Source organism: Nelumbo lutea, chromosome 3 (assembly GCF_056320005.1).
Source record: "Nelumbo lutea isolate HS-2025 chromosome 3, American lotus-T2T, whole genome shotgun sequence".
NCBI classification, from domain to species: domain Eukaryota; kingdom Viridiplantae; phylum Streptophyta; class Magnoliopsida; order Proteales; family Nelumbonaceae; genus Nelumbo; species Nelumbo lutea.
Window position 1 is genome coordinate 833,674 of NC_142686.1, and position 24,428 is coordinate 858,101.

The window sequence follows — 24,428 nt, forward strand, 5'->3', positions numbered from 1 at the left end:
CCCACAAAACCGGAATACGATATGTCATGACATATGCACATTAAGCAAGACGTGTGCGGAACTCATTCCACGCTGTGAATTTTTTTATTTTTTATATTTTTGTTGTTTTTTCTCATTTATATCTGAATCCTGCCGGAGAAGACAAGATTATATTGCTACTGCTGCACCACCAGTACCGGCTTCTGATCCAGTGGTGGAGCAGAGGCAGCGGAGGGAGCGAAAGAAGAGGACGCTGCTGAAGCTGAGAGATCGACCACTGGGAACGCTTGTCAAACATGTTATAGGAGATGGAGAAAAGCACCCACCAGCAGCAACAGCAACAAACTTCTGTTGAATTTCCTTTGCAGTCGTTGCAAACCTCAGGTTCCGTTTGCCAGCCATTAATCGACGACCTCTTATTACATGTACTCTTTCCATATTTCTCTATCTAGGGAAAAGTTTTGAAATGTATGTTATCCCTCTCTCTCTCTCTCTCATTGTTCGGCAGTTCTTAAGCTCTTAAACAAGACTCCACAAAAATAGAAAAAACCTAAACCCAGTGGGAGCAAACAAAAAAATCGATTTCTGAGACATCCTTTTTCTTTTTGGGAAATTTTAAACTTATTGCAAATTTTACATGCAGGCGGAAGCCCAAGAAGCTATTATTCAGAATCTTGCGAACCTATGTGATGTGGCGGAGGCTATGTGCAAGGCGTCTGATGAAGGCTTGAAGCAATCTTTCTTCGAACTTTCAATATGGGTTATCCCTGTGGCCTCATGGCCTCTCCATCCGACGAGTGATCTGTTCGAAGTAGAATGGAGTAAGGGAGAAGAAACACTTTTGGGCAAAAGAGAAATTAACGGAGGTGCATTTGACGGCGTGAAATGTGTTCCGCACGCGTTTCGCTTAATGCGTGTGTGTCATGATACGCGTTGCGTTCCAATTTTGTGGGACTCGCCACGACTCATGCAGGATGTGCGCGTGAGGCGCCTTCTGTGAGGACAGATCCAGTCTCTAATCAATCAAACAGTGGGCCGTAGATATCTGTTTCCGTTTCAATTCCATAGTGGGACCAGCCATGTCTATTTCTGATGGTCTGTCTGTGTGTGACGTTGTGCGTACATGGGGACCCACCTCATAAGCCCGGCCCCGAAATGGGGTGAAGCTTTTGCTAGTCTCGCGGCTCGCCATTTGGAATTAGCGGACTGCGGACGTACTACATAAATGGAAAGGGGATATTTCCGGTGATGATAACCTCGACGAGGGCGGGCTCCACTCTCTTCACCTCTACCCGGACTCAGAAAATGACGATGACGGAAAAGAACCTGATGGAGATGACATCGATCGAAGATGCCGCTGCTGCTGAAGCAGAAAGCTTCGTTTTGACCTTCCCATCGCATCGGAACTCGGAACTGACTAGTCATGGTTGGTAAGCTTAAGCTCACAAATCTCTTCCATCCAACGGCGACCATTCAGATAATCAGATTCTGAATCTAGGGTTTTTTCTTCGTCTTTGAAGAGGAGGTGGATGCAACCGCTATCTGTTTCTGTTAAACCGGTCGGCGATCCGATGAATCTCCAGGTTGATGGCATTGGCAAAAGGAACAGCTCAGGCGGAGCTTACAGCTACAAACTTGCTTCTTCTGCAAGATAATCCCTATTCAAGTGGTAAAGAAAACTACCTGTGTTTCTTTCTTTCTTTTTTCCGAGATCGCAGAATGCGCAACATTGAAAAGAAATTCTTCCTCCAAGAAGATTGTTCATTATGTTTAACTTTCTGATAGCTCGGAAATAGGACATTCACAATCTCTATGAGAGTACCTTCAAAAAAAAATCTCTAAGAGGGAAAAGGAAAGGCAATTTGGACCATCTTCTTTTCCCTCTCGACGTCATTAATGGGGTGCTGATATTACAATAGAATATCTCATGGTCCTCAATAAGGATCTTCTGCACACTTCAAAACATGCTGATCTGCATTTTTTTCTAATATTGTGGATTGAGAACAGAGATCTTGCCTAGTATAGGAAGGTTAAATTGTATATTTTTTGCTACATTGTTCTTTATGTTTCATGAGCTTTTCTCTTCAGCGGTTGGGCGGGGAGCTTTCCTACTGCAGGAAGGCTGTTTGGTTTTCTGTGACGATCTCTACACTGCATTAAATGTCAAAAAAAGGGAAGGCCAAAGGCTGGTCCTGGGGATGACTTTTTCTCCACCTGCCATTTCTAGTGACATTTTAAATTCAGAAATGAGTTACTCAATCTAGCACATGCTAGTGTGGAAATTTTGTTCTAGTTCATGGCACTCATTTTCTTTAAGAAATCAACCCATGTTTTAATGCAGTATCTCAAGAGCCCTTTGGGTTTCTAGATAATCGAGTTACCTTTTAATCTTTCAATTGAGTCAAGATGGCTTGATGAGCTTCAAGATTCAATAATTTGTAAATAATACTTAAGAAACTAATATTGATTCTCAAACATCTATGTTTCCCATATAAGTCAGGATGATGCTCAAGTGTTGGATCAGATAGATGTAAAAGCCCAATTGCAGTTGCATATGGATTGACTCTCAAACAGCTATGTTTCTGACATAAGTGAGGGGATGCTCAAGTGTTGGGTCAGATAGATGTAAAGGCCCGATTGTAGCTGCATATAGATTGTATTGATTCTGGCATGTCTTTTGTTCTTTATTTGATTGTTGATATTATTGATATTGTTGATCTCTTGACTGTTTTAGGTCAAGATATAGTACACCTTTTCATATTTCTCCTATTAATTTGCTTGCAGGTTTTATTAATCCTGATTTAGTGAATTAAATATGGTTGCTTCTAGATTCTGATAAAGTACCTGGAAACTTACACGGTCAAATTTACAGTTTTTTTGGCATTTCAACCAATTTGTAAAATTTGCCTACTGTAACTTCTACTAAAGCTTTCAGTCATATTTGTTCATTTCTTTCTATTAAAATGAAATAATTTTGATGAATGATTCGTGTAGCTGACTGCATATAGTTAAGACTTAAGACAAGGCTTAGATGTTGATGATAATTGTTATCCCCAACTCCCCTTCTCTTTTTCAGGCTGGATTTACTCTGAATCTACTAGTTGCTAGACTGATTTTAATCATGCCAAGTTAGAGGTGGCATTAGTATCTATGATAAGGATTTGCAATTCATGTGGAGAAAATAGATGTGCTTGTAAAATTAATATCTCATACTAGTAACCTGAAAAATGACATGGAACACATGAAATCTTGTTCTTTCTGATGTATATTCTTGGAGGACATATTGATATGTTGAAGTCTTTGCCTATCAAATAGCTGGGTACTTGTAAAACCTTTTCTATTAGTTTGTAAAGTAGTATGATATGTTGAAATTCGTAGAGGACATATTTATAGGTTGAAGTCAAGTTATTTGCCCGTTAGTGTGTGAAGTAGTTCTTTTAAAGACAAGCTATAAAACCTTTTCTTTTCAATTTTTTTTTCAGGTGTACTCAACTCTCTCAGAACTCAGTCAGGTCTGGTGCTAACCTTTAGTTTCCTATCATTTGATACACGACTCAAATGATTCTGATCAGTGTTGTAACCTGTAAGACTCTGACTGGACTGGATGGTTGAACCATGACCCAGTGACCTTTTCTGGTCCCGGTTAAATAACAGTTTTCACAATTTGAATGGTTTGATATCCAGTCTGAGCCTTACAATATTGGTTCTGATATTATAATGCATATATGTGGGTACCCCTTTGTGTGGCTTTCATTGACTGGTACCCCCCTTGTAAATCTTTAGTTCATGAGGCATAGTTCTGACAAGATAATCTCAATGTTGGCAATATTGCCTACCAATTCAGAGTGGTAGAAAGCCCGAGGATAGAATTGTTTAAGTTTTTATCACCCAGTGCTATCAAGTGTTACCAGATTTAGAGTTTGAAATCCAATCTGATTAAACCAGATTTGGATCCCAAAAAGTTTACCCATTTATAATCAGATCATATATGATTTCACCCCAATCTAATCTGATTAAGATCCAAGTTTGACAATATTAGTATACATATGCTTACATAAAATAAACATATGTTCATTGTCAAGGTTGGTTTAAATATCATATTTTTATTGTAGGCTCATAAATTCAAATATCATGGAAATTATATTTGGTAATTTGGTAATATTTAGTTTGATTTTAATGACTACATCACTTTAATCTGTTTTATTAATGAAAATCCAACCAAAATACAATGGATAAAATCCAATTTCAATCCAAATATTAATAGTTTACAGCCTTAGTTTCATATCCAACCGTTTGAATTATTTCAAAGTTGAAGATATTGTATCTGATATAGTGCGATCTGACTATTCCCAGTTGGAGGGTGATATGGCTTCCAATCGAGCAGCGAGCTAGATGAATCTGCAAGATAGTGGACCAGAGAACCTGGGGTGGCTAACCTGGCGAGGTCGCTCCGATGCTTAAGTTAATGTACTGTGGTGCGAACTGAACGCTTCGAGAATTTGAGAGCTTGAGAGCTAGAGAGTAGAGTGATAACACGTACCTAGGCCCTGGAGGGTTTGTTGCTCTTATATAGTTGAGCTCCTACAAATTTCACGGAACAGTTCTGGGATCTTCGGCCTGAGGGGATGAGATTCGTTTTCACTTTAATCGATGAGTAACGTATCAATCAATAAAGTCTATCATTTTCCCTCGATCCGGGCGGGGAGAAGATAAGGCATGCCATTACGTGGCGTGATCCCATGAGGTTCGAAGTCTACTAGAGAAACTTTCAGAGTCGATACATGGCATTCCGGGCTATTAGCCCCGTGCTGATACTTCGGTTCTTTAGTTCCGAACTGGATTGAATGCCGAGGTGACTGAACACCCGAGCTCAAACGTAGCGTACTAGGCTTGCCAAGTTGAGTTGTCATCCCTCAGTCAGGTCGTGTCCACGTGTCCCCTTCTCGCTAGGTTGCGCCAAATCACCCATCATCAATTGCCCTTCACTCATGCCAGGGGTGCCAACCCGGTGTAAGGAGTTCATAGAGGATCTAAGTGGATTTGGCACGGGGTCTAAACAATATGAAGAGCGAACCATTGGTCGGGTCTGTTCAACTGTCTGGCTCAATCACGAAATGACCCAGATCGTGTCCCAGGTACGTGCGGATGTCATGTTGTTTATAGACTCTGCGGACATCAAAGAGCGCGCTCAACCGATTTTGTCCCCTGGTGTTGTGCAACCGGTTTTCATGAGAGTCATTGGATCGAGTAGGTCTCTGTCGTTGATCGCCACGTGGTGAACTATAAATAGGGGGCTGAGGGGCCCCTCTTCTTCGCCAAAAAAATCTCGTGATAGAATTCTCCTGAGGTCGCGTCGGAGTCCTTCAGCTCGCCACTTCTTCCCTTGTGTTATGAGGTCGTTTTCATCTTTTTGGTGAATTCGTCTTCTCTTCGTGAGTTTGTTCTCCTTTCTGTTCTAGTATGTCTTGTGCTAGTATAGATAGGCTTCTTAGTGACTCTAGTGAGCCTGAGGGTGCCGAGGTGCAGTCCTTGGCTCCCACTGGTGAGGTTAGCTCATCGCCAGGAAGTTCCTCCCCTCGCCCCTTACGAGAAACTCCTTTACCCGAAGGCGGGCCATCTTAGCTTGAGGAGACTGAAGCTCGGGAGGAGGGACCGGCCTCCAGAGGGGGTTTCGTCTTCTTCCCGGGGTCGGGATCCAGATGACTTCGGTCCTTCCACTATGACCTCAGACAGGTTACTGTCCTTGGTAGCCCGTTATCATCTTCCCAATAACCTTGTTTTTAGTATTCCTTTGGGTCAGTACCCTTGGGTTCATGGTCACCATGAGCTCGCAGTTTTCGAAGAGCAACTCGTATCTGGGTTGTGCTTCCCGCTCCACCCATTCATTGTAAAAATTATTAAGTTCTTTGATATCACCATTAACCATATACATTCGAACTCCATTCGAACTATAGTAGGTATAATCTCCCTATTCCACGAGTATAACCGACCCCTGTCCTTAGATATTTTTAGCTCAATCTGTTCGATCAAAAAGAACTCTGCTTGCCTGCGCGGGGATATCCAGCAGAGTTATTACATCTCTCCCTGCCCTGGGTTCAAAAGCCTGTTCGGCAACCCGAACAAAATACTGGCCTGGAAGAGGAGGTACTTTTATGTCTGGAACCCTGAGGGGTGGCCCTTCCCGACTCACTGGTAGGTGGCCATAAAAGACCCCGGGGTGAGGCTAGATGCGGAGACCAGGGTGGTCGTTAACTCCTAGAGGGACCTCGGCCTAGAGATGAGATTTCTTGGCCGAGGAGAAGCTTGTCGAGTTGGCTTGAGTCCTCCTGATAGGCATGCACCTCGACGCTCATATTACTCTTTTTTATTTTGAATTTACTTCAATTCGTGACTAAATCCTTCCTTTTTCTCTTGCAGTAGCTATGCCGGAGGTCGATGCAGAAAACCTTCTGAGGAGCTTCCAAAGAGGGAAAAGGAGGAAGGCCTCAAAGAAATCTCGCTGGGAGGCCGATCCTTTAGCCCGCATCCCACCCGAGGTCAGTGCACCGGAGCCGATCTCAGTCGAGCTTCCGGAGGAGGAGGTCCGTCCCCAACCTCCTATCATGGACCAAGACGAAGACCAGGATGACAGAGCTCCACCTTGTGAGTCGGAGGGTGCTTCTGTGCCCAAGCCTCAGCTCTCGAAGGAGAGCATAATGACCCCTTAGCTCGGGCTTCTCAAAAGCAAGGACGTTGTTTTTCCCGCCAAAGTCGCAGAGTGGGCTAACATGCCCACAAGTTAGCTCGGAGGTCGGGCTACCAGTTACTGTATGGTGGTGAGTACTTTACCTTTATACTCTATTTCCTTATTCGTCTGTTAAAGGTACTTACATCTGCTTTCTTTTTGCCAAGTGAACTCCACCATTCATTCGTTAGTCTACCAGTTCGAGATCCGCCTAAAGCGAGCTCGGGAAGCCGAGGAGAATGCTCAGAAACTTTACCGCGAGCTGGACTTAGCTCGGGGTGAGGTTCTTTGAGCTAAGAAAAGAGCTCAGAGTCAACAGGAGCTGATCATGGCGTTGATGGAGGAGAAGGAGAAGCTCCAACATGAGAACGAGAACCTCGATGCGATGATCAAAGAGCGCACCGAGATCTTTGAGACCGCCATCCAAGAGGCGCGAGCTGAGGAGAGAAAGCGCACCATCGAAGGTTTCAAAGAGTCTTCGGAGTTCCACAATCTCCAGGTCGAGTACAAATCAAGCTCTTATTGGTCTGGTTTCAAACTATGTAAATGGCTGATGCGGCAGAAGTTTCCCGAACTTGACCTCGGAACTGTTTCCATGTTTGACCTTACTCCCGAGATGGCAAAGACGGCCAACGAAGAACCCGGCTCCTCTGAAGAGGAAAGCGACGATGAAATCCCCAAGGCGAGCATGTCAGGCCGAGAGGATGTGAAGGAGGATCGCATGGAGACTGACCTGCCCGGCAGTTCGGACGCATAACTCTTGCCTCTTTTCTTGGACCTCTTATGATGTACACCCCGAGCCTCCGAGCTCGGCTCATAGTGATAGTTTCTTCTTTCTCTTTTTTTTTTTTGTACTCAAAGCTTCATAATAATGAAATACAAGTATTTTGGCAATCTTTGTGTAAAAATTTTCTAAGTGTATATAACTCTCGAACTGACGAACTAAACCAAATATGAGTAAATTTTCTTCTAAGTGTCGGTTACCCCGAACTGTTGAGCTAATGAGTTGGACTACGAATAGGAATAACTGGAGTAGTTTTTTTTCCAAGTGTCGGTTACCCTTATTACCGAGCCATCGGGCCTAACTTCAAATGGGATCAACCTGTTGTTATATGCCGAGGTGGGCTAGACATCGTAGGGTTTGTACCCCAGCTATTTATGCCTCAAGCATGAGAACTGATCTACATGTGCCGAAAAAGCGACTAGGACTTGTCTATCTATGCTGAAGATGTGAGTAGGACTTATCTGCCTATGCCGAGCAGTTGACTAGGACTTATCTACCTATGCCGATGAGGCAACTAGGGCTTATCTACCTATGCCGAAGAAGCGACTAGGACTTATCGTAGTGCCGAGGTCTTATGCCAGCTCGGCATCTTGGCCCTTGGGCTTCTGGGAGTGACTCGCAATCGTCTCTCCAGTTCGGTGGTCACGAGTAGTACCTTCTTAGGTTGTCGATATTCCACGCTCGGGGTACTCACTTCCCTTCCAAAGTCTCGAGCTCGTACATGCCTTCCTCGAACACCTGTCTTACTCGGTACGGACCTTCCCAATTCGGTCTGAGCTTACTAATGCCGGGCTCAGGTACCATAACCTTCCGAAGGACTAGGTCGTCGATGCGAAAGTGTCATTTTCTGACCCGGATGTTATAGTACCGAGCTACTCTCTATTGGTAAGTTGTAGTCCGGATGTAAGCCAGGTCTCGTACCTCTTCTACCAGGTCCAAGTTGGTGTGGAGCTCATCATTATTCGTCTCCTGGTCATAAGCCTCCAAGCGTAGTGTGGGCACCTCGATTTTTGTTGGGATCACCGCTTCTATGCCGTAAGTGAGGTTGAAAGGAGTCTCACCTGTGGCAGTCTTAATGGTAGTCCGGTAGGCCCAAAGGGCGCTGGGCAGTTCGTCTACCCACAACCCCTTGGCTCAAGCTAAGTGAGATTTCAGTCCGCGAAGTATTGCTCTGTTAGTGACTTTCGCTTACCCGTTCGCCTGCGGTGTGCCATCGAGGTGAAATTTTGTTGAATTCTCATTTCGGCACATCGATTTTGAAACTTGATATATTTGAACTACTTCCCGTTGTCGGAGATGAGTACCCGAGGTAGCCCGAAGCGACATACTATGTTCTTCCAAAAGAAACTTTGTATGTTGCAGATTGTCATCGTTGCCAAGGGTTCAACTTCCACCCACTTCGTAAAGTAGTCTACCGCTACGACCAGAAACCTCCTATGTCTTGTCGCTGGTGGGAATGGGCCAAGGATGTTAGTTCCCCACTGCGCGAAGGGCCATGGGCTAGTGAGGCATTTCAGATCGGCAAAAGGTTGATGGTGGATGTTGGCGTGCCTCTGACACCTTTGCACTTCTTGACGAGCTCGATTGCATCCGCCTTCATCGGGGGCCAGTAATAACCTTACCACAACACCTTCTATGTGAGAGCCCTGCTCCGAAGTGTCTGTCGCACAAGCCTTCATGGGTGTCATGGAGTACGTACTCGGCCTCTAAGGGTCGCAAGCAACGTAAATAGGGGAGTGTAAAGGACCTTCTGTATAACTATCCGTTTAGAATGATGTACTTAGTTGACTAGCGCTCTACCCTTCGGGTCGCATTGTGTTTTGCAGGTAGGGTCACGTGAAGTAGGTAACTTATGAGTGGGTCAATCCAACTCGGTTCCGCTTGTGCTACGGGAGCGACCTCTGCTGCCCCCCCCCCCCCCCCCCGAGAATGCTAGGCCGAGGTAAGTCCTCTATATACACGGTCTGCATGGTGTTATTGCTTGTGCTGGCTAATCGGGACAAGGTGTCAGCCTCTGCATTCTCGAACCTCAAAATATGTCTGATGAAGTAGGAAATGAAGTCGTGCAGGATCTCTCTAACTTTGACCAAGTAAGCAACCATAGTGAGGTCGTAGGCTTCATACTCACCGGTGACTTGGTTGACCACGAACCGTGAGTCGCTACATATGATGAGGTGTTTGTCCTTCATTTCCCTTGCTAGGGTTAGCCCGGCGACCAATGCTTTGTACTCTGCTTCATTGTTTGATGCCGTGAACCCGAACCGGAGTGCGTATTCCAGCTTCACCTCGCTTGGGCCATACAGAATCATTCCTGCACCGCTTCCTTGTTGGTTGGACGAGCCATCAACGTGGAGAATCCAGGGCTCCTCGTCCCAAGTAGAACCTGCTTTGACCGGGACCGACGTCACGCTGGTTGAAGCTTTCGTCATATGTTCGAGCTCGGCCAACTCGAGAGTGCAGTACTGAGTGTGCATTCCGCCACAAAATCGGCCAAGGCTTGGGCTTTGATTGCCATTCGAGGTTCATACTAGATGTCGTACTCACTAAGTTCGATAGACCACTTCATCAATCTGCCCGACACCTCGGGTTTGAGCAGAATCTGTCTTAGAAGCTTGTTGGTGAGGACGACGATAGTATGGGCTTGGAAGTAAGGGCAAAGTTTGCGAGCTGCTATGATTAGCGCGTACGCTAATTTCTCGATCTCTGGGTACCTAGTTTCTGTATCCTGTAAAACTTTACTAATATAGTAGATGGGTCATTGGACCCAATATACTTCTTTGATTAGTACCGAGCTGACCACCCCGTCACTCGCGGAGAGGTACAGCTTTAATACATCCTCTTCCTCGGGTTGAGTCAGAACTAGGGCGGTACCTAGGTATCCTTTCAGCTCGTCGAAGGTGAGCTAACATTCTGCAGTCCATTCAAAGTCTTTACTCTTTTTTATGGCTTTAAAAAAGGTTAGGCAACGATCTGTCGACTTGGACATAAAGTGGCTCAGGGCGGCTATCTGGCCATTCAACCTCTAAACCTCTTTTATTTTGCGGGGTGGTTTCATATCTAGGATGGCTTTTATTTTTTCTGGGTTGGCCTCGATTCCACGTCGGTTGAATATATAGCCTAGAAATTTACCCGATGTGACTCCGAAGGCACATTTGTTTGGATTTAATTTCATATTGTATTTTTTAAAATTTTGAAAAACACTTTGTAAATCATCCAACAAAAAATTTGAAAATTGGGTCTTCATGACCATTTCATCAATGTAACATTCGATTTTATTGCCGATTAACGGCTCAAAATTTTTATTTACAAGGCATTGAAATGTTGCCTCAGCATTTTTTAGTCCGAAGGACATGACCTTGTAGCAAACAACCCGAGCTCAGTTATAAAGGCAGTTTTTTCTTCGTAAGTATGGGTCTATCCTAATCTGGCTGTAACTAGAATATGCGTCCAAGAAGCTCAGCAACTCATGCCCTGAGGTCGCGTCCGCTAGGCAATCGATCTTGGGCAGCGGGAAGCAGTCTTTTGGTCAGGCTCTATTTAGGTTGGTGTAATCGACGCACATGTGCCACTTGTCGTTGTTCTTTTTTACCAGAACCGGGTTAGCTACCTAGCTCGGGTAATGGACTTCCCTGATGAAGTCTACTGCCAGGAGCTTCTCGACCTCTTCATCGACTACCCTCCTGCGTTCCACGGCGAGGTTGCACTTCTTCTGTCTAACTAGCCTGACTAAGGAGTCGGTATTCAATTTATGAGTTACAATTTTGGAGTCTATTCTGGGCATTTCTGTCGCGGACCAAAAAAAAATATCTAAGTTTTTGAGTAAGAAGCTTACTAGATGGGAGCGGAGCGGCTCGTTGATCGAAGCACCGATCTAGAGAGTCTTGGCCGGGTCATCGGTTGAGACCAGGATATGGACTGTCTCCTCTGTTGGGGCAGCTCGATCGTCGGCATAATTCGTTGGTCGCTTGAGCTCGACATCAGCCGCTAGCTTTGCTATCACCTTGAGAGCAGCTACGTAGCACTTGCGAGATTCGAGTTGGTCACCTCGCACAACTCCTACTCCATAGTCCGTTGGGAACTTCATCGCCAGACAATAGGTAGATACTATTGCACGTAGAATGTGCGTAATGGGTTGACCTACTATGGCGTTATAGGGAGAGGGAGTCGCGACCACCAGAAATGTGTGCTCAAACCTCGCAATATTTGGCCACATGCTGGCCTCTACGGGTACCGTGACTCATCCGAGAGGTCTAACCTCCTCGCTGATGAAGCCTACCAGGGTAGTGTCTGCCGACTTTAGATCGCTTTGTTGTAACTATAGCTTGTCGAAAGTTTCTTTAACAGTATATCCGCCGAGCTACCTGAGTTCACTAGGATGCGCTTGACTTCGAAGTCATTGAGCCTCAGTTTTATCACTAGAGCACCGTCATGAGGATATTGGATCCTGTGTGCATCGTCCTCCGTGAAGTATATTGGTTCTTCAAGACGATGTCGCTTTGGCGGGTTTTCCTCTTCATTTTCTAGCTCACGGACTGAGGTCCGTCCGCCTACCGATGTACACCCCGCGATGATGGACCCGCCCGTAATCATGTTGATTACCCCGCGGATTGGTCTTTCCTCGAGCAACTGTCGCGGCGGTTGCTCGTTCTGCCTACCGGTCTCGGGGGCATTCTTTCTTTGGTCCCCCTGTCGGTCTGCTTGTCAATCTGCTTGGCCTCTCTCTCATCTCGCTGTATAAAATTTTTAAGTACCCACGGCGGATGAGCTCCTCGATCTCGTCGCGGAGGTTCCTGCAATTTTTCGTGTTGTGCCCGTGGTCTCTGTAGAAATGACAGAAGACATTCCGGTTCCTTGTTGCAGGATTCCCCCTCAACCTGGGAGGCCATTTGACAAAGGACGAGTCCTTAATGGCCATTAGGATTTCTCCTCGCTTAGCGTTTAATGGCGTGTAGTTCGTTCTTTCAATAGGTGGGGTCCTGGAGCGCCGACCTAATTTGCGAGTTCGCGAGGGAGATCGGCTTCCGAATTTGTTTCTTCCCCTGCTCGGGGACTTGTTCTTTCTTCTTTTGTGTTTACCATTACCTGTGTTTTCATTATCTCTTTTCCTTTTTTCTGTTGGGTTGTCAGCCTTCTGGTTGATTTCCTCTTCGGTACCGATGAACTAATCGGCTAGCTTGAGGAATTCAGTGATGTCCTTTGGTTTATTGGCCAGCATATGCCATTTAAACTCCCTGTGGGTTATTCCTTTCTTAGTTGTCGTGAGTCTTACCGTCGGGTCTAGGTTTGGTATCTATAAGCAGGTGTCGTTGAAGCACTTAATGTAGCTTCTGATCGACTCTCCTTCTCTTTGAACTACGTTGAGAAAGCTTTCCTGCAACCTCGGGAACTTCTTGTTGGTGATGAAGTGTGAGGTAAATAAATATGTAAACTACGACCAGCTTTTGATCGATCCCAACGCGAGGTTCCGATACCATGTCCAAACTACCCCTTTAAAAGTAGTGGAGAAGGCCACACACATACAAGACTCATCGGCCCAGCTAGGTGCATCTGGGACTGGAAAAAGTTCACATGGTCATTAGGATCGAAGGACTCGTCGTACTTGTCTAAGGGAGGCATCTTGGAGTCTTTAGGCATCGGGGTTGCCTAGAGCTCGGGAGACAGGGGAGACAACCTAGAAAGTAGGGGAGGAGCAACCCTTGTAGCTATCGAGCTCGCTTCTTCCTTACCTTTGGCTTGCCCTCCCTGCTGGTTCGGCCTCGCTAGCTGGCTATTTTGAGTCGTGGTACGGCGTGCCTTGCAACGTCTCCACTGTTGCTTCTTTACTGGCTTGGCATTGGTGCTGTTGATTTCGGTGTGCTCCGGTACCGCTCTATCGCGAGGTAACTCCTGATTCCTTGTGGGATTCTAGGGCTGGCTATCACGGACGAAGAGGCCCTATCTCGAGTTCACACCTTGAACCCCGAACTGATTACCTGCTAGCGAACTGTCATTTTCCTGCTGTGAATGCCGAGGAAGGTTGGTCCTATAAGGCTGAGTATCCTCGAACCTGTTTCTGAGGTTCCCTTGTGAGGCAGGTGGAGTAAGATGGTCGTCTCTTCTCCCACGGGGTGAGACCTGACTCATGGGAGGAATCGAGACTCAGGAGGTCTCTTCGTCTTGGTGGGGAGACCGGCTGATATTCTGGTTAACCCGAGGTCGGTTCTGATTCTGATGGGCCCCTAGGTGCCGAGGTGGAACCGGTTGCTAGTTCTGCGGCAATGGAGGGAACTGATGTTGGTACTGTTGGTAGAAGAAATGTTGTTGGTACTGTTGAAACTGCTAGACCTGTTGCATCTAGATCTAGATAGCCCGGGTGCACTGCACCAGGTCGTTGAATTGGGACTGCACGACTCCGGGGGCAACCACATAAGGCTCAGAAAAAGTTGTGCCTACCACCAGGGGAAGTGGGGCATTCACCTGTGTGGTGTTTGATGGCGCGGTCAGCGTTGGAACTTTAGACGCAGTAAGTTGGATGGTGAACTGGCCGATGCACACCGTAGGGAGTTAGGGTTGTCCCCCGGAGACGTTCATCTCGTTGCTTGACCGGCATGACTGGAAGATGTCATTGTCATAGAAATGAGGTTGGTAACTGTAAAAAAGATGACTTTTTGGTCGATTCCAACAGACGGCGCCAATTGATGTAGTGCGATATGACTACTCCCAACTGGAGGGTGATCTGGCTTCCAATCAAGTAGCGAGCTAGATGAATATGCAAGATAGTGGATCAAAGAACCCAGGGTGGCTAACCCAATGAGGCCGCTCTGATGCTTAAGTAAGTGTACTGTGGTACGAGCTGAATGCTTTGAGAATCTGAGAGCTTGAGAGCTTGAAAGTAGAGTGATCACGTGTACCTGGGCCCTGGAGGAGTTATTGCTCTTATATAGCTGAGCTCCCGCTGATTTCACGGAACAGTTCTGTGATCTTCGGCCTGAGGGGATGAGATTCGTTTTCGCTTTAATTGGGGAGTAACGTATCAGTCAATAAAGTTTATCGTTTCCGCTCGATCCGGGCAGGGAGAAAATAAGGTATGTCGTTACGCGGCGTGATCCCGTGAGGTTCGGAGTCTACTAGAGAAACTTCTAGAGTCGTTACGTGGCAGTTCGGGCTGTTAGCCCCGTGCTGATACTTCGATTCTTTCGTTCCGAATTGGATTGAATGCTAGGTGACCGAACGCCCGAGCTCAAACATAGAGAATTAGGCTTGCCAAGCTGAGTTGTCATCCCTCAGTCAGGTCGTGTCCACATGTCCCCTTCTCACTTGGTCACGCCAAATCACCCTTCATCAGTATTGATGCAGGAAGATTTGGACCGACCTCTCTATTATGAGACACGTGGCTGAAACGACAGCTCGACAAAAGGGGCCAAGCCTAGGCAAGGGGACACACTTCGCCGAACTGGCCCACCTTGTAACAGTTCGGGATACACTTCGCCGAACTGACCCACCTTGTAACAGTTCGGGATACACTTCGCCGAACTGACCCACCTTGTAACAGCTCGGGGTAGACTTCATCGAACTGCCACCTTGTAACAGCTCGGGATAGACTTCGCCGAACTGCCACCTTGTAACAGCTCGGGATAGACTTCGCCGAACTGCCACCTTGTAACAGCTCGGGATAGACTTCGCCGAACTGCCACCTTGTAACAGCTCGGGATAGACTTCGCCGAACTACCACCTTGTAACAGCTCGGGATACACTTCGCCGAACTAACCCACCTTGTAATAGTTCGGGATACACTTCGCCGAACTGACCCACCTTGTAACAGTTTGGAATACCTCCGAGCTCAAGACCGCCTCGCTCAGCACTTCGCATCATCTTCTGGGCACCAAAGCCAAACAAGTCGTACCATGCCTGACACTAGGGAGGTCCGTGCCCGAGGGCACCACGCCTGACTGACTTGGGATCTGACGTTTGGCAGCAGCACTCTAAACGGACACCTGCCACCGCCACTAACGCCGCCATCTCCAGTTAGACGGTTAGGCAGTGACGGTTCTGTCTCAGCAGAAAGGACGACGGCCGAGTTGACAAGCGCAAGGGTAATCATACCCGATCTGACAAGGGCCTCGGGACGAGTACACGAAGTGACTATAAGAGCCCCCTGCCCCCCGACAACGGAGGTATGCAAACTTTGCGCTATCTAGTATTACCTTGCTTTTGAAGGATTCTAACTTGAGCTTCGGAGCCTCTACATCGGGCTCCCCCTCGGAGCTTTCCCATCTCCTCCGTTTCAGGTTCCCTGCTACCCCGTTCGGAAGCAAGGCAGCGGACAGCTAAGACCAGCCGGATCGCGTTCCATCAATTGGCGCCGTCTGTGGGAACGCTTCAAAAAGCCTCCCTCCAAACTTCGATACCCCCTTTTTTCTTCAAAAAACCCAACACTCATGACCTCCTCCAGCAACACCGGACGTGGCACGGAGACAAACGCCACCGGGGAGCAATTTCAGGTCCCCGTAGTGTGCGTTGGACAGTTCACCATCCCCCTTTCGGCGGATGGGATCCCCATCTTGAACACGCCACAAACAGTGGCACCCGTAAACCCTCCTACCACAAGCATCCCCTTTCCTCTCCCCATTGAGACAACTTTCACTGAACCAACTGCCGTCCCCCTGGCAACTAGCCAAAACCGATTGGAGGACCTGATGCAGTGCATGCGGGCAATGCAAGCCCAAATGCAACAGTTCCAGCAACACCAGCTTCACCAGCACCAAGTGATGCACAACATCTCCAAGTATCACTATCAACAGCAGTTCCCCCAACTGTCACTAAACCAACCACTACTTCCACCTCGCCACCCCGCTCCGAGGCCGGTCAAGGCCTCCCCGCAGGATGGGCGCCCCCACCAGGTGAAGGCCTCCCGGCCCCAGAACCACCCCAACAGCCAGACCTTGTCCCCAGGCCGAAGAGAGAAAAATGTCATCCCCGCCTCGCAACCCGCAGGCGGGTCGGGAACCTTGCCCGCGAGGTCCGCACCCCGGCGCTCCTAGCCCGAGCTCCCGCTCACCAAAAACTGATTCAGGGCCCTGGCGGCAGACCACCAGCACTCCGGGCCCATCGAGCTCGGTAACACGGAGGCCAACAGCGCCAGCACAATGCCCGCTCAACGGCGAAGGCGCCGACGAAGTCGCCAAACCACCACCCGCGCCTTGTCGGAATTCAGAGGCAAAGACACGAGCTCGTACGAGGTAGGGGCAGCCCCGGCTCTCTCCATTCCTTCCCCCCTCGCATCAGAACTCCTGGCGGTCCCCTTACCCAGAGACTTCAAGCTCCCACCTCTGGACAAGTACGATGGGTCCTTCGACCCCAACGACCACGTTGACGCCTTTCAGTCGCAAATGCACCTCGCCAGGGCTAGCGAATCGTGCATGTACGTGGCCTTTACCACCACCCTCAGGGGGTAGCCAGCACTTGGTACAGGAACCTGGCCCCCGGGTCGATAAAGTGCTGGGCCCAGTTCGTGCAAGTCTTCACCACACACTTCGTCACCAGCCGACGGTGCCCCAGAACAGAGGAAAGCATCTTCGGAGTGGTCCAAAGAGAAGGAGAATCTATTCGGGGCTACATCAAGCGGTTCAACGAAGCATGCTTGCAAATACCGCGGTTGGACCCCGCAGTGCAGCTCGCGGTGGCCAAAAGAGGGGTGACGCACAAAGAATTCAAATGGCACATGGTATCCAACCAGCCCGCGACCGTGGCCGAATTCCTCAAACTCGCGGATAACTTCATGAGGACAGAGGAAGAAATCAACCAACGAACCGAAGGCGGGAACGAGAAAAGAAAGAGAGAAGGCGAGCTCTCCAACCCGGTGAATAGAAAAAACCCGACCCAGGAGCCGAAGCTGAATCAGTCCTTCCGGGCCCCCCTAGCAGTTCGGACGGACTACACGTCGTTAAACACGAGGCAAACAGAGATCTTAATGACGATCAAAGACGCTCCGTACATTAAGTGGCCACCTCGCCTAAAAGGAAATCCGAATGAGAGAAACAAGAATTTGTATTGTAGTTTCTATAGAGACCATGGTCATAGCATCGAACAGTGTAATAACCTCCGAGACGAGATAAAGGGACTCATCCGTCGCGGATACTTGAGAAACTTTGTACAGCACAGCAATAACAATAAAGCATGTCGGCAAATGGAGCACGAAAAGGATGCCCCTGAGTCTAGCAACAGACCTGCCGAACTGTTGCAGAAGCAGCCTCCGGAAGAGAGGCCAGTTCGGGGAACCATCCATGTAATAGTGGGAGGTTCGATGGTAGCGGGGTGTACCTCGGCAGCAACCCGGACTTCAGTTCGCGAAGCGGCCCTCGAAGAACGGAACCCCCCAAAAAGACCAAAGACCGAAGAACCAATCTTTTTCACGGAGGACGACGCGCGAGGAGTCCACTACCCCCATGATGACGCGCTTGTCATTAAGCTAAGGATCAGCGGCTTCGAGGTCAGGCGCGTACTCGTGGATTCGGGCAGCTCAGCGGACATCCTCTTCAAATCAGCATTTGACCAGCTGCAGTTAAAGAGGAGCGAGCTGAAGCCCGCGAACACTCCCCTTGTAGGTTTCAGCGGAGAGGAAGTCAGGCCCCTCGGAAAAGTAATTGTCCCTGTGGAAGTCGGCACATGGCCTTGTGTGGTCAGACTCAACCATGGTTTCCTGGTGGTCGCGACCCCCTCCCCATACAATGCCATAATAGGGCGGCCGATCACGCATATCCTACGGGCGGCGGTCTCCACCTACTATTTGGCCATGAAGTTCCCTACGGACTTCGGTATAGGGGTAGCGCGGGGCGACCAGCTCGAGTCCCGCAAGTGCTACATTGCCGCCCTAAAGGGAAAAACCAAGGCGGCCGACGACCTCGAACTGGAGCGGTCGGCGGAGCAAGGTGAGGAGCGAGCTTCGCCCACGGAGGAAACAGTCGCAATCCCGACTTCAGCTACGGACCCAGCTCGCACACTAAGCATCGAAGCTTCCATCGAAGACCCCCTACGAGCCGAACTGGTGAGTTTTTTACTTCAAAATTTAGATATTTTTGCCTGGTCCGCGGCCGACATGCCCGGCATTAGCCCCGGATTGATAACTCACAAACTTAATACTGACCCTGTAGTCAGACCCGTTAGATAGAAGAAACGCAACTTAGCCCCAGAACGCTGGAGAGCGGTCGACGAGGAGGTCGAGAAGCTCCTCGCAGCAAACTTCATAAGGGAAGTCCACTACCCGAGTTGGGTGGCCAACCCGGTGTTGGTAAAAAAGGCAAGCGGCAAGTGGCACATGTGCATCGACTATACCAACCTGAACCGAGCTTGCCCGAAAGATTGCTTCCCCCTCCCCAGAATTGACCGCCTAGTGGACGTGACCTCGGGAAACGAGTTTCTAAGCTTCCTGGACGCCTACTCAGGCTACAACCAAGTTAGGATGGACCCATCCGATGAGGAAAAAACCAGCTTCATAACCGAGTTCGGCCTATATTGCTACAAAGTCATGCCCTTCGGACTAAAAAATGTCGGGGCTACTTTCCAAAGACTTGTAAATAAGCTATTCCGGCCCTTGATGGGTACGAAGATAGAGTGCTATGTAGACGACATGGTCATCAAGACTCAGTTTTCACAAGAGTTAATACAAGACTTGGATTCTGTTTTCCAAATCCTGCGTCAGTTTAGCATGAAGTTGAATCCCAACAAGTGTGTCTTTGGCGTCACCTCGGGCAAGTTCCTAGGCTACATTGTAAATCGACGCGGTATTGAGGCGAACCCGGACAAAATAAAAGCCATTCTAGATATGAAACCACCTCAGAAAGTAAAAGAGGTTCAGAGGCTAAACGGCCGCATAGCCGCTCTAAGCCGCTTCTTGTCTAAGTCAGCAGACCGCTGCCTACCATTCTTCAAGGCAGTCAAAGGCAAAGGGTTCGAGTGGACCCAAGACTGCCAGTTCGCGTTCGACGAACTAAAAGGTTACCTCGCTAGTGTGCCAACCTTAGCCCGGCCCGAGGTGGGCGAGGTCTTAGAACTGTACCTCTCGGAGAACGACGAGGCGGTCAGTTCGGTACTAATAAAGGAAACAGACCGGGTCCAACGACCCATATATTATGTTAGTAAAATTTTGCAGGGAGCAGAGGCAAGGTACCCGGAGATAGAAAAACTAGCATATGCCCTAGTAATAGCAGCTCATAAACTTCGCCCGTACTTCCAGACTCACACCGTCATCGTCCTAACTGACAAACCTCTTAGACAAGTTTTACTCAAACCCGAAGTCTCCGATCGACTGACGAAATGGGCCATCGAACTCAGCGAGTACGACCTCCAGTACAAACCGAGAACCGCTATCAAGGCCCAAGCCTTGGCAGATTTTATCGCCGAGTGCACTTTCAACCACGAAGCCCCACAGGTCGAGCCCGAGGTCGCCAGTTGCGGCGAACCCAGAGCTCCTGAGCCCATAGAGTCCGAACCCCGTGAAGTAGCACCCAGTGTGGCATCTCTCCTGGTCAGGCAAAGAGCGAATTGGGATGAGGAGCCCTGGATCCTTCACGTGGATGGTTCCTCGAACCGGCAAGGCAGCAGAGCTGGAATAGTCTTGTGCGGCCCGAGCGGCACAAAAGTAGAATACGCACTACGCTTTGAGTTCGCGGCATCCAACAATGAGGCAGAGTACGAAGCACTGATCGTCGGGCTGGACCTAGCGCGAAAGGTTAAGGTAAAACACTTGGTCATCTGCAGCGATTCTCAGCTCGTGGTAAACCAAGTTACCGGCGAATACGAAGCACGCGATCTCTCCATGATCGCATATTTGGCCAAAGTAAAAGAAGCCCTGCTCAACTTCCGGTCACACATCATCAGGCAAATCCCGAGGTCAGAAAACACAGAGGCCGACGCCCTACAGAACGCAATGCGGCAAAGAGGGTGCAGCGCCAGGCGGCCAAATACATCATAATAGACGAACGGTTATACCGACGGTCGTACACGCTCCCCTATTTGCGGTGCCTGTGACCTACCGAAGCCAAGTTCGTACTCCGCGACACTCATGAAGGCCTGTGCGACAGACATTTGGGGGGCAAAGCACTCGCCCAAAAGGCACTTCGACAAGGATACTACTGGCCAACGATGAAGGCAGAAACTGTCGAACTCGTCAAAAAATGCGACAAGTGTCAGAAGCACGCTAACATCCACCATCAACCTGCCTCCGACCTCAAATACCTCGCCAGCCCGTGGCCCTTTGCACAATGGGGCATCGACCTCCTAGGGCCATTCCCACCAGCTACAGGCGGAAGAAAATTCTTAGTGGTTGCGGTAGATTATTTCACGAAGTGGATAGAAGCCGAACCTCTGGCAACTGTCACGGCTCGAAACATACAGAACTTCTTTTGGAAGAACATAGTATGTCGGTTCGGGTTACTTCGGGTTCTAATCTCCGACAACGACAAACAGTTCAAGGATATCAAGTTCCAAGAGTGGTGCCAGAACATGGGGATTGGGCAAAATTTTACGTCAGTCGCGCACCCGCAGGCAAACGGTCAGACGGAAGTAATGAACAGAGCCATCCTGCGCGAACTGAAAGCACGTCTGGATCGAGCTAAGGGATTGTGGGCCGAAGAGCTACCAAGTGTCTTATGGGCTCACCAAACGACCGAAAAAGCAGCCACGGGAGAAATCCCCTTCAACCTCACCTACGGCACTGAAGCAGTGATCCCGGCGGAAATCGAAATACCAACGTTGCGATTAGAAACATACGACGATCGGACGAACGGAGACGAGTTACGCACCAACCTCGACCTACTAGACGAGGTAAGGGACCTCGCGCACATCCAAACAGCGGCATACCAGCAGCAGGTAGCTCGCTACTACAATAGCAGAGTAAAGGGGCCAAGCCTAGGCAAGGGGACACACTTCGCCGAACTGACCCACCTTGTAACAGTTCGGGATACACTTCACCGAACTGACCCACCTTGTAACAGCTTGGGATAGACTTCGCCGAACTGCCACCTTGTAACAGCTCGGGATAGACTTTGCCTAACTGCCACCTTGTAACAGCTCGGGATAGACTTCGCCGAACTGCCACCTTGTAACAGCTCGGGATAGACTTTGCCTAACTGCCACCTTGTAACAGCTCGGGATAGACTTCGCCGAACTGCCACCTTGTAACAGCTCGGGATAGACTTCGCCGAACTGCCACCTTGTAACAGCTCGGGATACACTTCGCCGAACTGACCCACCTTGTAACAGTTCGGGATACACTTCGCCAAACTGACCCACCTTGTAACAGTTCGGAATACCTCCGAGCTCAAGACCACCTCGCTCAGCACTTCGCATCATCTTCTGGGCACCAAAGCCAAACAAGTCGTACCATACCTGACACTAGGGAAGTCCGTGCCCGAGGGCGCCACGCCTGACTGACTTGGGATCTGACGTTTGGCAGCAGCACTCTAAACGGCCACCTGCCACTGCCACTGACGCCGCCATCTCCAGTTAGACGGTTAGGCAGTGACGGTTCTGTCTCAGCAGAAAGGACGACGGCCGAGTTGACAAGCGCAAGGGTAATCATACCCGATCTGACAAGGGCCTCGGGACGAGTACACGAAGTGACTATAAGAGCCCCCTGCCCCCCAACAACGGAGGTATACAAACTTTGCGCTATCTGGTATTACCTTGCTTTTGAAGGATTCTAACTTGAGCTTCGGAGCCTCTACACCGGGCTCCCCCCCGGAGCTTTCCCATCTCCTCCGTTTCAGGTTCCCTGCTACCCCGTTCAGAAGCAAGGCAGCAGACAGCTAAGACCAGCCGGATCGCGCTCCATCAAGTATCATCCCTTTTTTAACGCAGATTTACCATTTATCAAAAAGGCCTATAAAAGATTCCATAAGATGCCTGTTAGGACTTGCAAAGCTCTTCAAAAATATTGTTTGTCACATAGGCAGCTTGTGCTTTAAAGTATAGTGTTTGAACTTCGCGTGTGTTTTGTTTTGTGAGTGTTTCGTAGTAGGTGTTTATCAAAACGCCGCTATGTCATTTCCAAATCATCATTTTTACCATTATATTCATCCATATGCATTGATATTCACGAAATAGATTTTGATTTATGTACACACTAACCGTTGGGATAAGTTTCATATTAACACTTCCCCAACGATTAAATGTTCATTCACTATTATGTTGATGTGGCACCTAATAGCGCCTAGTGGTATCTAATTGTCCATAAAGATTTTTTGAAGTACTTTTCTCCATTTTTAAGAGAAATTAAGTACAAGCATTTATTTAGTCAATGGAAGCTATACCAAATACATACTTCAAGGTGTGGCAAATGGCCAAACTCACTTCTTAACAGAATTAAGGAATGGAATGTATGATATGGTTCAACTCCCGTGTTTGGATCATTTACATTGAAAAACAATGATACTAATAAATAAATAGACACATATTATTGACAATTGCTTCTTCTAGTAAAATAGAAGACCAGTAATGACATTGTGACTGTAGTACTTTCCCCCTGTAATATGCATTTGGGAGAACCGGAGAAGTGTGGCAAAAGGGGCATGGGTTATAGCCTTATAGGTAGGAATTTCATATATGACAGCTTTAGCAAGTGTTTGGCGTTGATGTGTTGCTTCAAGCCATTTTCTGAGAAAACGTGTTTTATCTGCCGCACCGCTTTTAAGAAAATGGCTTTTATTTATTTATTATTATTATTATTATTTTGTTTAACATTGGTGCTTCATAAAGGATGTTTTCTAGGAAAAGCCACATGTTTTATTTGGTATCAATGCTCTATAATTGTTTTCAGAGCATTGGCCCGCAACTCCACATATCTAATGTGTTACATGATGCCAATTGATGCCATGTCATCATATTGTTGGCAGCAACAGTTACGAAAATGAGAAAACGCCAAATTTAACATTTTTTCAAACCACGCTTTTCCAAATTCTTAGGTGTGGCTGTTTTTTGGAGCAACGGTTCTAAACAGGGCTATGTTTTTTGACACGCCGTTTTTTTCTGATGTGGCACAGACATGGAGCCGTTTTCTGAAGCAATGGCATCGATGTCAAACATCACCTTAATTTCAGCTCAATCCATATCATCTGACCATCTGGTACAAGGCTACGAACTCTCTTCTCTTCTGTCATTATTTTTTAAATACAGATTGACAAGAGCTGGCCAGCTTGGTGGAGCACATGGCCGATCAAGTCTTCACCTGGGTGAAATCAGAGCTATAAGTTGGGTTGCCCCATTTGAGGAATTTTCAAGTTGCTATTTGCTTTCTGGGCGTTTGGCTTCCAGCAGCAGCTGCTAGCCTGCTACCAAGCAAACAAAGCAAAAGATTATTCAAACACCACACCGCTTCCAAGTTCCAACTACAACGATATACACCTCCATACATCAATTTTTATAATTGTAAATAGGGTCTCTTTTGTAGTTTTGCCCCCTATGAAAGACGCTGGCGAGCGATCCATAACCCGTCAAAACTCAAAACTCTAGAAAACGGTACTTTTTCACACTTTCAGTGCCAAATTCTCATGAGATAAGCTTGCGCCGTTGGATAAGTTTTTTTTCCTTGTTTTTTCTTTTTCTTTTTGTATTTTTCCTTTTGGAGTGATGTTCAGATGAGCAATGATTTTTACTCATCTATACGTGGTACTCGTAAAAGTGTCGTATTGATTTGATTTTGGCCCCTTTCAGTCTGTTACTGCTAGATCTTGTAAGTGATAGTTGCACTTGTAGTTTGCGAGTGTCAACAGAAGGGAAGCGATGCCGGGGTCTTGAGAGAGAGGGGAATTAGCCAGTACTCAGTACTCGGTGGTCGGTACCCGTTTGGAGGACTCTCCGATAGTTGCTTTTCGGATTTTGTCGGTGTCAAAATAAGCCAATTTCTCCATTGTTAACTGTTGAGTGATCCATCATCGAACAATCGAACTTTATCAAATCAAATATGGA

General features: G+C 47.9%; 1 protein-coding gene across 12 annotated transcripts; it reads left to right on the forward strand.

The window, feature by feature from the left end:
* The first annotated feature begins 55 nt into the window (after positions 1 to 55).
* On the forward strand, positions 56 to 24,166 carry LOC148862271 (uncharacterized). 12 transcript variants are annotated; one of them, XR_016109798.1, is made up of 6 exons: positions 212 to 447; positions 623 to 1,405; positions 1,500 to 1,648; positions 3,462 to 3,491; positions 6,397 to 6,794; positions 6,871 to 7,597. XR_016109798.1 is itself a non-coding variant. In XM_088977633.1 (5 exons), the coding sequence occupies exons 3-5, from the start codon at positions 1,567 to 1,569 to the stop codon at positions 6,684 to 6,686; spliced, it is 402 nt and encodes a 133-aa protein (XP_088833759.1). In that variant the 5' UTR covers positions 72 to 363; positions 623 to 1,405; positions 1,500 to 1,566; the 3' UTR covers positions 6,687 to 7,597. The 12 variants fall into 12 exon arrangements, 3 of the variants coding, with proteins under 3 accessions (XP_088833759.1, XP_088833760.1, XP_088833758.1); XR_016109799.1 differs by having other exon boundaries at positions 212 to 363; positions 623 to 1,409; XR_016109803.1 differs by lacking the exons at positions 6,397 to 6,794; positions 6,871 to 7,597 and adding an exon at positions 23,504 to 24,166 and having other exon boundaries at positions 56 to 447; positions 623 to 1,409.
* The last annotated feature ends 262 nt before the right edge of the window (positions 24,167 to 24,428 follow it).